Below are 17,870 nucleotides of genomic sequence, written 5' to 3' on the forward strand. Positions count from 1 at the left end.
ATGATCAAGCTCCGATCATCAGCACGATTATTAGTCGCTTGATTTTCGACATTACGAGATCGTTCTGTCCATGGTACGTCAGCATGAACTCGCGCGCTATTTTCCGAATCGCTCTGGAGTCGAAATGCTGACAACAGTATATTTTCTAATTCTTCTTCTGTCTTAACAGTTACTCTGAGAAGTCTGGGTTTGTCTTGATGATGCGATTTCGGCGCATTCATTGAGCTTCGCGTTGCAGCAGAGGGTGCAGAAATCTCTCGGTTTGCCTCTGCGAAAAACCAGCTAATGTTGCCTTCCGAATCCACAAATTCCTAGCTGTGAATTTCAGATTTTCATGCAGACTTTGGAATGGCAGTGTCTAAATATCAGTAGCTTGCTTGGGTCAACTGACTTTTGATCGAGTGATAGCTTATTCGTTCGCCAAGCCTGGCAACTCAACCGCGTACTGACGATATCTTCTCGCATGGTAGGGTAAATAAGCGAATATCCAAGTTGAACAAACGGATCAACAGCCGTATTTCGAACTGTTAGGTATCACCACTGGTTGCGGATACCACATGTATATGCATTACCGTTTGACCCTCAAGATATTTGGGTTTACTCATATTTAGCAGTACCATTTCGTGCTACGAGCAGACGGGATACACAGGAGGTGCGGTTGCTGCACACCCTTCACTTCACCTCGAGTTGGTTTATATTTCAGGTAGTGATGATTTCGCGCTGGTCACCCTATTGTGTACAAAAGTGCCGCGGTGATAATTCTAAACCGCTTGTAATTTACATAATTTTGTGTCCTTACACCAGCGCGTTTGTGTTCTATTAGGACCTCTCACCTTCTAACGGAAAATCACTCACCTGTGTCCACTAGGACCCAAGTTACCGTGACAAACTTGGTAGATTTCGCATTCGGTTACCTGGTTGACATCTTTATCAAAGCTATATTCCTGAGCGAATCTGATGCATTATTCACGAATGCGGCGGTGAGAATCGTGGGTCTGTAGAATTCACTTTCACATCACTCACGTTTGAACAGACCTTGCTCTGGGATAATTATTCTGATGAGTCCACATCAAAGTGGGGAAGCATCGGAGTCGCGCTTTGCTCTTATTAAAGCTCATCAGCAGTGCATATCCTTGGCCCTGCCGGGGTCTGAACTTCCGACATGCAACGTGTGATGCAAGCATGTTACCAATACTCCTTCAGCGCACGCCAGATGCAACTGAATTTTCACTTCCGAACAGGCGAATGTGTTCACGCTTGAGCGACTTGTTCAAATTTCGCGCATGAAAAAACTTGCGGTGTACCATTCGTTTCCAAATTGTGTATCAGGCTGGATTGTTACTGGAAAAAAACTTGAGGTAATTAATTTAGGCTTCATACTTCCACCGTTCTTTCTGGCATGGATTTTGTGCATTATGCGTCCTCGCAACTTCCCACCACAGCTCGTTTACCTAGCAATCGCTTAAAAAGTCTTTTACTGAGATTCTAGAGACACGGTAAGTCTTCTACAGCATATACTTTTGACGTGTCCCAAAGCTGAGCACGAGCAATGGGATCAGTCGGTATGTTCGCTAAGCTGTGTTGATTGTATGACGGCACACCGACCACGGCACCATGTGGATAAATTAAAAAACACACAATTAATAGGCTGTTGTAAGATTACAGATTTGCATGCGTCTCGTTTGCACAACTGTGTAATTCTCCTTTGAGAAGTCCCGCTCTCGTCCCGGTCCAGTCATTCTGGTGTATTCCCACCAAAGCGATTGGGGATCGAGTTTTGCTCTTGTTGGAGATCATCAGTGGTACGTATCCTCTGCAGCTCTAGACATTTGACGTATGAGCCGTGTGTGCTGCAACTATTAGTCGCAGCACGTTGGATGTGCTTGCATAATCACGCCTGAACGGTTGAATGTGTCTACGCATCGGCGATCTGAAGAAGAAATAGAAAAATGATAGTTCCTCAACCCAATTGACGGATATACAAACGGACATAGTAGTGTTTGGCGTTACAGCTGTGCACGTGGTCTGGAGTCTGGGTAGTATACTGTGCTCTCTTGAGTGTGCGAAAATATGCAAACCGCTCGTGCGGGGTCGAACAATTCAGGATGGCTACACTGAACGTTCTTACATCCGAATAAATGAAACACCTCTTAAGGTACTCGACCCAGACGATACCAGATCTAGTTGATTGTTGTGGCGAAGTGGAACCCAATACAATGACGCTAATTTATTTCCTATTTACAGCACAACTATTACCACTGCGAATCCTGCCAATAACATGAGGAAGCGTAACAGAAATGTTTTTTTAATTATTAGGGATTCTTTCGAACCTCTATGATGCCAATAACATGAGGAAGCGTAACAGAAATGTTTTTTTAATTATTAGGGATTCTTTCGATACCTCTATGAACAGCTAATAATCAGCAAGTTCTTCGACGCGAGTGGTTGATTCAACTCTGTTTCTACTTTGAGCAACCTATGGCTCGAGCTATCCGGTCAGGAACCGTCAAATGTGTTTCCTCAACCAACTCGTTGACTGTCTTCCCGATTAGTTTCCGGTCATACCTCACGATGTAGCCATTTTATCTACCTATACAACTGCCTCTTCATTTTCAACCATCTTCAATTGTCAGCTGAATGACTAGCTACCATCGGTTAATCTTGAATATCTTCCCACCGTAAACTTCTCTCCACCAGTGACAGATGGCCTCAGAATGAAAACACAATGACCTCCAATCATACTTGTCTCAGCGTCTGGAACAATGGAGAAGTGACAGCCTAATTATTCCCAATTATTTCGTCACAATATACTTTTTTGCTGCCCGATCTGTTGTAGATCAGTCTGCTAAGGATCATCTTACAGAGCTGCTGACATTTGAAATTAGTCGTCAAACTACTAACCGGTGGTGGATTCGTCTGTGTTCTTCGCCATGTTTTTCTCAATAGTTCAGTCAAAAGTTTGCGTTAATTACTTCTTTGGAGGAAGGCAATTTTTCAACGCCTTTGACCTATTCAAAATTCGCCACTTAATTGTTAACTGACAGTCCAAAAGCGTGGATTCTCGTAGATGTTCAAGGTGAATAGTTGCTATAACTTGAAGATTGGCACCCAGGATTGTACTGACAAATTTCATGTTACCTAATGTATCTTCTAGGACGACTTCGACTTCTGGCTACATAACAAGTGACCACTTGATTTTCCCTCTTCGTAGCCACAACCTCCCAACAAATATTCGTGCAAATAGACCCAGTGGAAGCTGATAGGACATTTAAAGTTACACATAGAGTAGGATATTATGACAAATCAGACCGGAATACTGAAATATCCCCTACTACAGCGTTTCCCAACATACTGATTAACCTTTGTTTTCGACTGTTGACAGTCCAAATGAATGGGTTCCACTCTTTTTAGGCGTAAAAATCAAGTGTGAGCTGATCCTTGCGTAGACGTCCATAGTGCTTTTTCTCCAGTAACGGTGAACACATAGTTCTTTTCTTTCAAAATATGCTTAACTTGACTGACGAGTCTTGGAAAACAGTACACTTTATGATGTTCATCCCTCTAGGGTAGCCGTCTTCTCACGGTTTAATCAGCTAACATTGTACAGCAGCGTTTGTGGAGTAATAGTCTCAGGTAACCGTCTCACTGTCTTTCACAAAAGTTCCACAGTGAACGAAATACACTGACCTGAAAGATGCATTTCTTCTCACGAGAGACTCAATTGAACTTTCAGATTCCTCTACTGAATTTGTTGTACAATGTCGACCTCGTGTTTCAGTTGGCACTGTATTCGAGATACGTAGTATAATTTTTCCCAACAAAATACAATACTCGATTTACTATCCAAGAAGAACATCGACTTGATGTAAACTCGAGTATCACACCTACCTGTTGTGCCACAATAAAGTTGAAACCGGCAGTGAATCATCGTGCAACTTTCAGTAAACACATGAGTAGTGTTGTGTTTTACTGTAATTACTGAAACAGCGGTACCAACTTTGCTCAACTTTGTCACACCGTGTTTGATACATAAAAACGGCGTCTTGTTCCACAATTATCGTCATCCCGATATATTCTTGTCCTCCAGTGCATAGAGTGTGACTACGCTTTTTAGCTTTATCAAAATCAGCTTGGCCTAACACGACCCAAAAACTTATTTTGAATTACGATCTTGATAACTTTTCTGTTCCGTAACTTCGCTTTTCCTCTCCGTGAGACCAACTTGGTTGCTATGTTGTTCACGTTGATTGGACCTCTCTTCCTTTATTGTTCAACTGTCAGAAGTGTTGCAAATGACTCACTCACTCGTTAAGATTTCCAATCGGTCATTAATTCTTGAAATAAAAGCAAATAAACAATGTTATTCGGATGGGAGTGTGTAGATCCGATTTCAAGTATCTCCAAAGTACAATCTGATAATGATGAATAGTCATTACGGGATTGACTTCACTAAGATTGATTTAGTTGTTGACTGGTGTAAGACAGTACTCTGTTCCGGTATTGAACAGTCCGATAGTGAGCCATTCAGATGATATATCGTTCTACTTTAAATCTTGTCATTATTGTTCGTAAACGTTTAATTGTTCGATTATCGTGAAAAAGGGTCACCGATCTTCGAGAAATACACTCATTTGCAAATCAATTTGGTTTTCACGGGGGACTCAATCGAATCCCTCGTTTATGATGTCCTCCAGCTGAATGTGCTGAATAGTTTCCTTTATGAAAATATACTGCGATATCTCGGATATAGTGCCAACTGAATCATAAGGCGGCCTGTGTGCAGCACATTCCACTGGAGGACATCATAAACGAAAGATTCGAGTGAGTCTCCCGTGAAAACCAAATTGATTTGCAAATGAGTGTATTTCTCGAAGATCGGTGACCCTTTTTCACGATAATCGAACAATTAAACGTTTACGAACAATAATGACAAGATTTAAAGTAGAACGATATATCATCTGAATGGCTCACTATCGGACTGTTCAATACCGGAACAGAGTACTGTCTTACACCAGTCAACAACTAAATCAATCTTAGTGAAGTCAATCCCGTAATGACTATTCATCATTATCAGATTGTACTTTGGAGATACTTGAAGTCGAAGAATTTTCATCAAACACGTGAGTAGTTTCCTTTATGAAAATATACTGCGAGGTCACTGATCTTGATGTGATGGACGGTTTTCCTGAAAGTAATATTTGGGCGAATTAGACACAAGGAGACTGTGGCCAGACTTGAATTTCGATTGCCACCGTGCGCTGACGGAGAAACAATACAGTACTACGTAAAAGTTGTGACTCTGTTAAGGTTAATTGCCACTCTCACCAAGCTCATTAAAAAACACATCCACACAGATATTTTTGCTGGAAATCCAATGGGAAAAATCCTTCTGCGTTTCCACTCATTACTTATGCCGTAACAGTGCTTATCTCAGGCTAGATATCAGTCAGCCAGGTCTCGTCTCAGGTTATAAAATCCGTTTTTATAGCTCCATCCTCACCGGACTGCTGTTATGAGACAACGACTTCCCCTCATTAACTCCCGACGATGCCGCGTCTACCGCAACACTGGTAAAATATTCCGTTGACAAAAGTGTCCAATTATTCCATCTGTTATGGTTTCTTTTCCTCTGTTGTGATCAAAACAGTAAGAGGATGCAGACTGAAAGCCGTTGACATTTTAATATCCTTTGTAGATCCTAAACACAAAAATCCTACATCTGTACACAATTCGCACAAAACAGAGTTGAAAAATAACAAAATATACGTCATCTTTGAAGAACTGCTCAAGAGTCAGTTTTATGCTTGGTGAAAATATCGGCTCAACAAATTATTTTGCACAAACTGTTTCTCGCACCATTATGAGCAATACTTCAATGAACGCGAGGAGTTTCGGATTTCAAGGACACAGCAAGACTTGTACAAATCCAACCGTTCTACGTGCCTCAGTGAACGGCCCCATTTCGGAATTACCGCTTGTGCTGCTGCCCTGTCAGACTACCATTTCTGTTGAATATTTTCAAAGATCATAAGTAAAAGAGTTTAATTATTTCTCCCTATGTAGATATCACTTATAAATAATGGTTGCGATATGGTAATCCGAGGAAATTCCGGAACCAATTTAGAACGTAATCCCTTATGCCGCCGGAACTGGGCATGGTATATGCAAATTAGGGCAAACTTAATTTTCTGTTTGAAACCGTTCGAAGTTTAGTCTCCTTTGAATGTAGACACCTTATAATTGCCTTTTTAAGAGCATCTTTACGTTAATACTAGGTGGGTGCACTCAACGTGTATGGTGATACTTTCTGCCAAATACCCGTCGAGTAACGAGTAAATTTCCTTTTTCTTTTTGACAAGTGGTCTGTCATACAAATCCTTATAGCTTTGTGTTCGGTTTCATTCAGAAGTTGAAGGAAAACGAATGAACAGAATTCTAACGTAGGCGGTGACCTTCAGCTAACCTAGATAACAAACAAAATACAGTCCTGTGCTTTTTTCGAGCAGAATAACACGGTGAGCAATAAAACAAACGAGAGGCTTTTCCCACTGAGATACAATGACTGAGGTGATCAGATAAATTTTTCCCGCACATTGTTTTCAATGTACCGTACTCAGTCAAAAGTTTTCTCTTGTAATAATCGAGTGGCTTGCTCATACCAAAAGCTGACAACCAATAGCTTACTGATTTCGAGTGGGTTGGGTTAAGTGAATTTGGAAGTGCACAGTTCAAGTACCCGCGGGGTGATCCAAGTAACAAATTCAGAGAAGTGCGGAATCGCGATCCTACTTGCCGAATGCGTGTTCTGTATGGTGAGATGATTAGCATCTTTGAATATTTGAGTGATCTGAACATCCGCTCTGTAGTAGAGGTCGTATAAATGTCTCATAAATGCCCATAGTAGTCTATCGCTGGCAGCCTACCGGGTTAATGCCCTGCGAGTCACGTGTGAAATACAAGTATGACATCAGACAGAGCTATCGTTAGGTCAGCCTTGAGAGCATCCAAGGCGTTAGCAGAAGAGAGATGTTTTCGTTTCCGTTACAGGCATTCTTCTAGAACAGTGCGTGCAGTTGGATCTGGCTTTTTAGGTTATGCATACAAACCCATGTCTAACGAGCTTTTCCTACGGTGCATCTTTTTAGTTCCGTGTCACTACAAGGACATTAGTCGACATATTCAACCAACCCTCACATCTTACTTTCCAAACAGTTTTCATCCTCAGGGAGACCGAAATCGGACAATTATAGATGGACCATGTATTAGAGTGTTACTACTTAGTGCTTCATAAATTCTAGGTATGGAATTACGCGGATATTTTATTCCACAAGTTATTTTCTTTGACCAGGACTTTTATCTTCTTTGTGCATCTGAGAAACAATCCGCAAACCATGTGATGCCTTCGACGCAAGCATAAACGCCCAACATACCATAGTACGGATGTGACACACTACTCATATGGTTGCTGAAAGCTTTTGGACAGCCCACGCTCGGTTTTGCCCTTCTTGAAGATTATCCGATAGATAGTATTTTGTTAAGTTTGTACAATTTATTGTGATAATGACGTATCGTACTGAATGAAACATCAGACGACCTGTTGCAGCACACTTATTTGAAGAAGAATATCATTAACGAGAGATTTAACTGGAATTCAGTGGGGTCTTCCGTGAAAATTAGCACGCAAGTGAGTGAACAGCTGTTCTTGAGTCATTCAAAAACATCTGTATATTACCTCTGCATTCTGTTTTATCCCAAGAGAGTTTTTTTCTATCATGAAAGGGTGAGGCCGTATATGCGTAGCCGTGAATGAGTCTCATTGCGCGAGTTTTGGAGTGCTGACTATTTAATCTCAAAGTTCAAATTTCCAGCTCTTAATCCCAGCTTACATTATACGGCAGAACGCCTCAGCCTGAGTTAGCACGTCATTCATTGTAGTCGAAATTCAGTCATGTTCGAAATTTATCGTTGACTCTGGAATATCGAACAAGCTATTGCTAGCGTATCTCTCAACCGTGTTCAGAAACCGTCCGTTCGTTCACAGTCCCATGTGCTCTCACGCACGGGTTGTTGGCGTCGATTTTAAGTATAAAATGAGCCAACAGTGAAGAATTCAATTGCCGGAACTTGTGCCTAGCCAATTCTCCTTCAGTGTTTTTGCTGCCAGTAAGTCGCAATCGTACATCACAATATCTACAGTTGGTTAACACACCACAGTATATTGTACAAACAAATCTGAACCATGAATTGCTGTAGTCTAAATAGTCCAAGGTATAAAGCTAAAAAATTCCGAACTCTAGTACTAATAGCCTAACTCTTCTCAGCGGTCCACTGTTATACTGACACCAAGTGCTTTGAGCCTAACAAACAGTGTCCGTCTGTATTTATCAGATATCTTCGGACTGTCCGAAATGCAAGCCTCCAATAGTCTCCATATATAACTGGAATCGTCCTCGTGGCCATCAAAGTTGTATTCCATCGCATGCCATGTGATTACACTCAATTATCATTATGACAGGATGCGGCGTCCGGGACTTACGTATCTCTCGCCATTCTACACAGACACACAGGCAAGCTAGCACATCGGTCTTTCGATTACAACACTCAATTATGCTCTGGTTTGTCGCAGGATACTAATTGTGGGGACATAAATGGATTAATTCAGTCGTTGTCTTCCGTTCTGAACGGGGAAGATTAATGACTCATTAGCTATCACATCCGACCAGAAAGGCAAATGTAGAGCTTCCAGTGACGTCGGTGCAACATGAAGGCTGCGCTGGTTGCCTTTGTTGACTAGGTTAGGTTATCATTCATCAGAAAAATGCCTTTGTTTGGAGGCGAATGGTTATCGGTTCAGTTAACAAATTTGCTGAATCAAGCATATCTCTCAGATTTGCTTTCGCCGCATGAAGAAGCAAATGTCTACAAGAACTTTTCCGCAGCGGTTATTTGGACAACGTACATGTATACTACAACCTAGAATTAATTGCAACGTTACACTGAAGAAAAAGTGTTTTGGGAATATTTAAACTGCTTCATCTGGCACTTGTAAGCAAGCCTTGTCGCTGTTTGTGAACGTCGCATAGACAAAACTCAAACGTTTTCAGTTTTTACGTGAGAAGACTGATCTGTTTAATCACTGATCAAGATCCGTTCTGAGCCTGCGGTAATTACTTGCTAGTTGACGCAAAATAGTTTGATTTGTCGTTCCCGCCCCTTCCGTATTAACAAAACATTCTTGGCTGCCGTTGAGGGCTTATGGAAAAACTTCACTGATTACCATCTACAATGATACATTCTGGAGCACCATTCGAACGTAGGAGTTGAGTGAAAGTGAACTAGGGATATAGCTACATTTTCTGAGAAGCCACTTTGAGGCTAACATTGAAGGTATCGTCTTACCATTGGCAATTTTATGTGATTAAATGACTCGGATTCTAGTTTTTCTCTTCAGACTTCCCAGACTATTCAGTAACATTCATATTTCGTAGCGCAAACTCTGGTTAGTACAGACGTCGCAGGCCACACTTCTGGCTTACCGTATGCGCATCCTGTTCACAAACAGGCATTGGTCTATAGCCAGTTGTGAGATTTGTAACCTAACACCTTGTGGGAAGACCGTTGGTGTATCCCGAAAAACTAGTACAGCTTTATCTATTTCGGAACAACTCATCCCGCCTCAGATTACCTGTCCTTCGTTAATTTAAATAATTTCACTTGGTACTGCCTTTTCGACTAACAGCAGTTTTTGTATTGCGCCTAGTTACTTCGGTCTTAGTTTCAGCTTACTACCAGCCATGTACGGGGTTGGCTCACCTTTTTATCCAGCCCATTGTTTTCCACCTCTGAGAGTTTGCTACTCAGAACAGACCTGGGTCCAAGTTTGAAATTAACGTGTTAGCCAAAGCGGTGTTACCCTTATTGCGTAAACTGCATCCATTGGCAATCCAGACGCGTTTCGGCTCACAACGAGTAATCTACTGGTTCCTGGTGGGAGACTATTTGAAGCCAGTGTAAATGAAAAACAGCTTCTATTTTAAGGAAGCAACGAACCGTGTGCCCGAAATGGTATAGCAGATGACAACGCGTGGAAAGGTCATCAGAGCAAAGTGCATCAAACAAATTACCAAAGACAGATACCGATGGTAATTAACGTTTCATTGCGACAGAGAAACACGATATAGGCAAACCATCATACATCAACTTAATGTTAGTATTACCCACTTCTGTTATATTTTTCCCTTCTCCCGCAAAAGCTAATAGCAAAATACCTCCTTGGTAGGGTATATTTTTGAGAGCCTTTGTTGCTTTCAGTCCAATGCAAACTCGGTTACTGTGGATACTTTCAACCATTTCTATCAGATTTCGAAATGGTCTTCAAAGATCCTATCCTATACTTGTACAGAATCCTTCTTCGTTCTATGCACTTTTTCAACTTGTAGCTTAGACAATGGCGTCACTTTGTGTCCCAGAGTTCTTTCGTTTACTTCCATTAACTTTTCTTTCACTCTAAATATATACTCTTAAATAGACCATATCGTTGAGCTGCATGATCTCTCCCTTGACTTGGGATCCAAACCACACGCACGCCAAAACAATTTTCTGTGATTATGATGTACTCACCCAACGTAGTCAATCTGTTAGCGTGCATTAGACAACCAAATGTCATCTTCAGTTATTCGTAGTATGCCTGAAAAACGGACAATAAAACGTTGGACATCCACATGCCGAATTCCGCAGGTGGTTTTCCATCCAGTAGAATCAATTGACTTGATACACTGCTCACAAGCGATAGATTTAGCTTTGTTCGATATAAGTCTGCCGTCAAAATCAAATTGGCATGCTAGTGAGTGTATTTCACAAACCAACTGATTTTTTTCAGAATACTTAACAGCACTCACAATCCACACACTGGCAGGTTGGTACGGCACGAACTGAGAAAGCTGATAACTAACCTGAGGGGTATAAATAGTATATACAATAATCCATTGCACTTCATTTGTGCCTTAACTTTATAACTAACTTCGCCGCATTTGTAATATGTCTGTCTACACAGTCGTTTGGTGCACTTTTAAAATTCTGTGGGTGGTACAAATTCTAAATATGATTTCTGCATGCCTTCAAAAGAGTGTGATTCAATAAAAGTTGTAGATGATGTGCAAATTTTCGAGCATCCCCTAATGTTTGAGACAAACTGTACTGGTTAGCGAATGAATGATCCTGGATAATGGTTAGCTGCTCAAATCCTCCGAATTAAGAGAGACACAATGCACACGAGATAGGAACAACATAAGCGTTTTTTATACAAGGAAAGACGTAATTTTGTGGTCACTTAGATTATCAGGTTTACACAGTTTGAGGTTCAACTACTCTGCAGCTTTAAACAGGAGGCTCAGTTATCATCACTATCACCTTTTTATCATAAACGTCGCCTACTTCATCGCCGTTTTCACATTTAAGGAAGGTCCGAAAACAGTTAGATTGCACCGTCTCTGATTTGTTCGGTTACGACCAAGAAGGGGAATTGATAAAAGACAAATAAAAGTATGGATGAAGGGTACCAAATGGGCTTAACTTAACTGGAACTAGGAATTTTAATCCCAGGGGTTTGCCCTACCGGTTAAAAATAGCCTCATCATTGAATACATGTTGCCATATTGAAGATCTTATTCAACCACTGTTTACTATGTTCTCATATCTCCCTCCACAGATGATATCTTTACTTATCGATGCGCTAATTATTTCATAGCTCTTACTTAAACTAGTGGCTGACAACCACGCCTGGTTGAGGCTTCACAGCTTCATGATCTGAGTAGCCGCCATTCTCTTAATATCCGAAAGACATAAATTGGCAGTCGAAGGCCGTACATTTTCAGTGAAACTGATTGGGTGTACACTTGACCTGTCCAAATTTCAGAGGTATCAGTTACTCGATCGTTTAGCTTGCATGGTGCCATCTCGGTAAATGCGACAATAGTCAAAAATGAGAGCTCAATTCCGTATTCAGTACAAACACGCTAGTCTTTTGGGCTTCAGTGAGTGGCTGATTTCACAAGGACACTGTAAGATCTGCCCATTCTCGATAGTAAGACAGCATTTCAACCTTTTAGGTGTCGAATGCGACAAGGGGCGAAAACAGGAAGACATAATGAGCCTTTGGTAATGGAATGCTGGAAATCTTTTAAATGGAACTAAAGGCGGCCTTTGTAAAATACATGAGGCTGAAGAGTATTATAAACGAGTGATTCAGTTGTGATTTAGTTCGATCTCTTGCTGCTGACACTTTCATCTATCAAGGAATGTATGGCTGCAATTACGTACCATTCAGTGATCAAACAGGAAATAAGACTGATGGGAACTCAGATTCCAGGTCTGGATGATGATCAACCAGAAGGGAACTTTTTAGAGCCCAGCACCTGATGTAGAGTCAGAGCAGTGCCAATTCAGTCTCCGAGCAGGATCTTATACTTCAAAGATGGAAAGTTTGTGTAATAGGTAAGATATTGTTCGCGTTTAAATAATTAGGAGGACAACGCCAATTACAGACTCAGTGCCGGACTGCGTGAGATGTTCCAATGAATTTTGAGCTTTCCGTTGCGTCTTCCACTATGCTTACGCTTGTGATGTCGAAAACAGAGGGGGTTGTTCAGCAGCATTGCGCCCAAGACAGTTATCGGTAAAACATGGCTCTCATTTCGGCTTGAGATTGTCAAGCTCTTGAAATACTGAGATAATCAGCAAGCACTACGTGGAGGAGCAAAAATCTTCCGCATACTGAAAACTCCTTTGTCAATGCAGCTTATCCTTTCGGATTACTTTACTGACAAGAACTCACTGGAGCCATAGAATGAGCAAGGCCGAGTAAAAATACCTTTGATTTTCCCTTCTACAGCTGCAGGTTTTACACAGTTTGCTAAGCCAGCTCACCGAAACAGTCGTGTGAGCAGCTGTTGATTACTCAAAATGACTTGTGTTACTCAAGGACTGAGTGACAAATGGGGCAAACGCGTGTGAGTGGTCGCGAGTCACTCTGTCTAGATCCCACATATCTTAGCTACACACTCACTGGGTTAGTTGTGGTAATAGACTTGGATGCTAAACGTAGGAAACTAAGTCAGACGGACATCGCGTCTGACAACATAATATGGTTTATGCACAAGACCCACGCCGATCCTCTAAGTGGATTTCGACGGATTTTCAGCAACATTATGAGTAGTACATTACAAAGATATGGATGTTTTCCAGTTTGACTGCCCAGAACACACCTCACGTCCCTGAGATCCTGGTGTAAGTTTATAAGATGTTTTCTGCTCCTTTCAGTTACCCTAAAATCTGCCATGCAGTCCATTCTTTCACGATTCTAGTTATTCACGGCAACAGTTCCAATTTATGCGCAATGCAGATGCATAGTGCCCAGAATACCTAGTTGTGACTATTGTCTGTCCACTTCACTGCATTTGTATAACTGAACGCTTGTCACTCGATAACCTACTGCATCTTATTGGCCTCTAACCACTCACACAACACTTAGCGATCTGGTCATGTCTACTGGTTCCAGGGCTTTCAGTGTACGTCGGAATAGCTTATCACAAATGCCGGGAGAACAGGCTGTTTACAAAATGGTAGCCAAAGCACATTTTCTGAAGTTAAGCAAATTGTTTTGTTCTGGAGCTTTCGGATCATCGAACTGAACGTGACCAAACCATTGAGTCGAAAACTGCGACTGTGACATGCTTACATCTGAAAAACGAGAAATGGAAGTCGATTTGAAATTCATTATTTTGATCTTCAAACGCGTTCAGCTTCAACTTGACCCAAGGTATTGAGTGTGATAAGTAGGGATTCAAGGACTGTGCCAACCTGGTAAAACATTGTCGACAGGTTTCACCAACCCTATAAGCAATCTAAGTTAATTCGGTTTTATATTAATTCCCGTTCGAAAGACGTCGTCAGTTGACAGAAAATTTCCTCGGGCTCTAGTTTTCCTCCTTAACGAGAGAGCCTCAGAGGACGAAATGCTTGGTTGGAAATCAATGTGCCCAAATATTGCTAATTTTGATTTATTCCAAGCAACTAGGTTGACCACAGGTGAAAGATATCAAAATGGCATGATAACATTCACCGGTAAATACCGAATGGAAAGGACATTCGATCCCACCTTGATTCAGCGGGTCGCAATATGCCTTATACCAGTAAGTAAGGTTTTTCACTTACTCATATATTCGCGAATATCATCCTGGCCTTAAAAACAAAGGGGAGGATCATTACGAGTTACTACCTGTCATTTCATTACTGTCAGTAAACGAACTTTTGTGGACTTAATCTTGTTATGTTTTGTGAGCTATGTTTAACAAGTTATTTTAGCCCAGCGGTTGATATTGATCACTAATCACCAGACGAAATATGGAGCAACAAATAATGGTGGCTTGTTACTGGCAAATACGCATTTGCTGTAGTCGCGCTTTGCGTATTCGTACAAATCAGTCAGGTTGACGTGCAGATTTTCAGCCACTGGTCTCGAAAAACAGTAAATTTTAAGTAGACTGATCTAATCGGAACTGCCACTCACACTCTATTTGTTTTGGCGAATTGATTGTTCCAACAAATTGAATTGTTCCTACAAACGATAATGTAAACGGCTTTGTATATAGAGACGAAAGTCGCAAACATGGTTATGGTCAAGAAGATCAACTCCCCTTTCATGAGGAACCTCCATTTTAGAGGACAATGTTCATCGTTGCCTATGCTCAGTGACTAGGAAGAACTAATTTTTTTGAGAAAAATACTTCTTTCTTCTTTAAACAAGTACGTTCTGCTTCCGCCACTTGCACCGCGTGGGTATCAGACAGGCGGATAAACGTTCCGGCACATTAATTTAAGCTCACTTTTGTCTGATGATATAGTGTGATGATTTATTCTCTTAGTGACGGGTAAAATCGTTCTCAAAATCAAACTCCGAGCAAACGGTTCGCATTCAAATGAATTTAATCCGCATAAACTCCTAATGACCGTTGTTTAGATAGGCTGCGTTAAAACGGTCGAGTTTGTTTATTAATTTTATTACATGGACACATACTTGACACATATGCTCTTGCAAACTGGTTGCCAGTCGTGTAACATTTCAGATTTGATCGCTGATGGATGAGTCATTTGACATGTAGAGTGGGTCTGTCTATTAATTACGCATTCACTTCTCGGGGTTTCAGTTTGTGTTGTTTGTCCAATCAATGCCGGTAACTTTTCCATCTTGCGTCACTTCCCCGTAACATTTTCGGATGGGTGACATATGGATTCGTGGATGAAAAACTGCAGTGCTTTTAATTTTGTGCACGTGGCTAATGCGATAAAAGGTCTATTGCGTACTCTGCCCCAATCTGACAGTGATACCTGAGCGACAATCTAGTAAATACTTTTGAATTGCGGTTACTAATTATTCGCGCTTTTACAAGACGATATATCTTCTCATATCTTTTTCACACTATCATTTTCGGTTGGCGTAGCACGTAACTTGGGTGGATAGTTAAATAACGAAATGGTGACGAATATTATTTGAGAGAATTCATGCGCTACTCATTCGAACATTTTCAAGGCCATCTTTTTTTAACAGTGCTACGCTTTGAAGAGTTGGTCCGTTTGATCGGCAAACTTTCAACTACTCAATAGCAAACGATGCATTTAACCCACGTGATAAATTGTGACCAGGAACGTATAAGAGTTACTAAGCCAGCTGGAATTTTATTTGTCGGTAGTCTTCGGGCCTGTGTGAAGTATCTGATGGCTTCAGTGAGTGATGAAGGTTTTTTCGATGCAAATGCTATTATTTGTAACATGTAAAAGTATACTGGCTTTATGGATAATGTGCATGTCACCATGTAAGAGCCACCTCTAAATCAATCGTAACTTTTTTCAATGTTAGCTGATACTTCATTGGCTTGTGTCTCTAATAGTGACCACAGATACCTTGGCTGGAGTGAAATTTTATGACTGACAACTGTGAAACTGAAGAATTTCACTGAACTTTTTGTGTCGTCTCCCACCTGAGAGTCGTGTCAGCACTTCCAGCGTTTCCGAAATAGGCCCAGAGAAGTTTTTTGTACTCCGTGATATCTGTAGTAGCCAATCAAGAACTACGTCCTCTATGGACGAAAGCGCCCCAGTCCGCTTTAAAACATCGTAGATCCGATATTTAGTGACCTCTCATTTCCATTCGAATCGCTAGCCTCCGTTGCAGAAGACAGATATCCTTTTCAGGTCGGATTTAGTTGAATCAACTGCACACGGACTGATTGAATGATGCGAAAATTGCAGTTATCCTTTCGGTCGATACGGTTGTTTTTCTGCACGACGAGCTCAGATTGTGCGTCAATTGGTTCTATCGTGATGGACAGGCCCTCCAAAACAGGAAGGACGATATGCAGTAAACTAGATTGCCTAGCGTGTCACCACTCATAAAGATCGGGTTAGAACTTTCGGAAACAAATGCCCGCAGCTTAGTACAGAATCCCATAATTAAAGATGCAGACGAAGTCCTAATATTTCACCTCATTTAAACTGCCACGAAAAAGTTGCGGAAGAAAACACTCGACCACATCGACCTGGGAATTCGGCCCGTCCCCAGTCTTGTTTAGTGATCAACCAGTGGCACACTCCTGCAATATTTTAGAGTATAAATATGTCTGAGCTCGTTAGCCACCAACATTTACCTATTTACGAGGTCGAAGTGACTACTACATGTGTGGTACTTTGAATATCGCCACAAGTGAAAGAAGCGGCGATCTCTGTATCACATTCATTTGAAGAATATCCCAAAAAAGAGGGATTTAGTTGGGATCCAGTGGAGTTCTCCGTTAAAACCAGATAGAATTTTTTTCCTAGAAACGGAACATAAGTTTGACGGACGGTACCTCCGTGAGTGCGGCTACCACCTGCTTTGATCAACGGTAGTTCTTTTATTCTGGTAAGGAGCTGTGAAAGCTTTCCATTCAGCGCCGTTAAATGGATTGCGGAATCTCCAAGTCAAACAAATACAAAAGACAAGTGTCTACCCATACAGATCACCTTTAAATCTAGATGAAGCTTCCTGGAAAGTAAAAAAAAGTCATCACACTCCCGTTCTAGGTTCACAACGCTTACTCCATTTGCAACTCTGAATCCCTCCTTTACCTATCTTCGAGACAAGGAATGAACCAAATTATGCAGTCTAGTAATGGGTCATCCAGTGGTTCTCACTCAATAAAAAGCCGAAAATTTTCTACATGGGGGTGTGGGATTGTCACTTTTGGTGATACACACTCAGAGTTCCTAATCAAGAATCGATCTGTGATTCCGAGTTGTGTCCATTTCATGTAGGTAGTCCCAAATCTGGATAGGTTGATCAAGGAAGCACATTTTAATCGACCAAATAAACTTCTGCGTATTCAGCCGGTGGGTAGCAACGAAAAGATACAACGCGTCAATGCTGACGGAAGAACTACAGTTCTAATGAATTCTGGGTTTTCCAAAAACATGTGTAATTGCGAAATCTATGACCTATTTGGATGAAACTCTCTGTAACAATATAAAGGAAAGGGTACCTAATGTGAGATTGATATAATTAAGTCTGTTGTGTTCAATGTTGTCGATAGTCATGTGTGTCAACCCCGGAAAATATGCAAATAGTCTTTTTGGATTACACCAATGTGCAATTTCTCAAGGACTGATAGGCTAATCAGTTTGTATGGATATCCATTTCGGTTGTGTGAACACACTCATACCTGTGTGTGGTTTGTGCACCTCTCCACTATGGGCCTTTGTTGGCTAAAATTGGCGTACGCTGAATTTATCGTTGACACTGTCATGATATCTGATGTAGCGTGTTGTATCTTTTCAAAGTA

The 17,870-nt window shown here is 41.2% G+C and overlaps 1 protein-coding gene across 1 annotated transcript in view; it reads right to left on the reverse strand.

Annotated features, from left to right (window-relative positions):
- Positions 1 to 1,821: 1,821 nt before the first annotated feature.
- The window catches only part of T265_05957 (hypothetical protein), a gene marked incomplete at both ends in the record, with an annotated part of 28,163 nt that continues 12,114 nt past the window's right edge, over positions 1,822 to 17,870 (reverse strand). Inside the window, one exon of the mRNA XM_009171104.1 lies at positions 1,822 to 1,930. Within this exon, the coding sequence (XP_009169368.1) occupies positions 1,822 to 1,930 (109 nt within the window). The remainder of the gene's footprint in view (positions 1,931 to 17,870) is intronic.

Source organism: Opisthorchis viverrini (assembly GCF_000715545.1).
Source record: "Opisthorchis viverrini unplaced genomic scaffold opera_v5_118, whole genome shotgun sequence".
NCBI classification, from domain to species: domain Eukaryota; kingdom Metazoa; phylum Platyhelminthes; class Trematoda; order Opisthorchiida; family Opisthorchiidae; genus Opisthorchis; species Opisthorchis viverrini.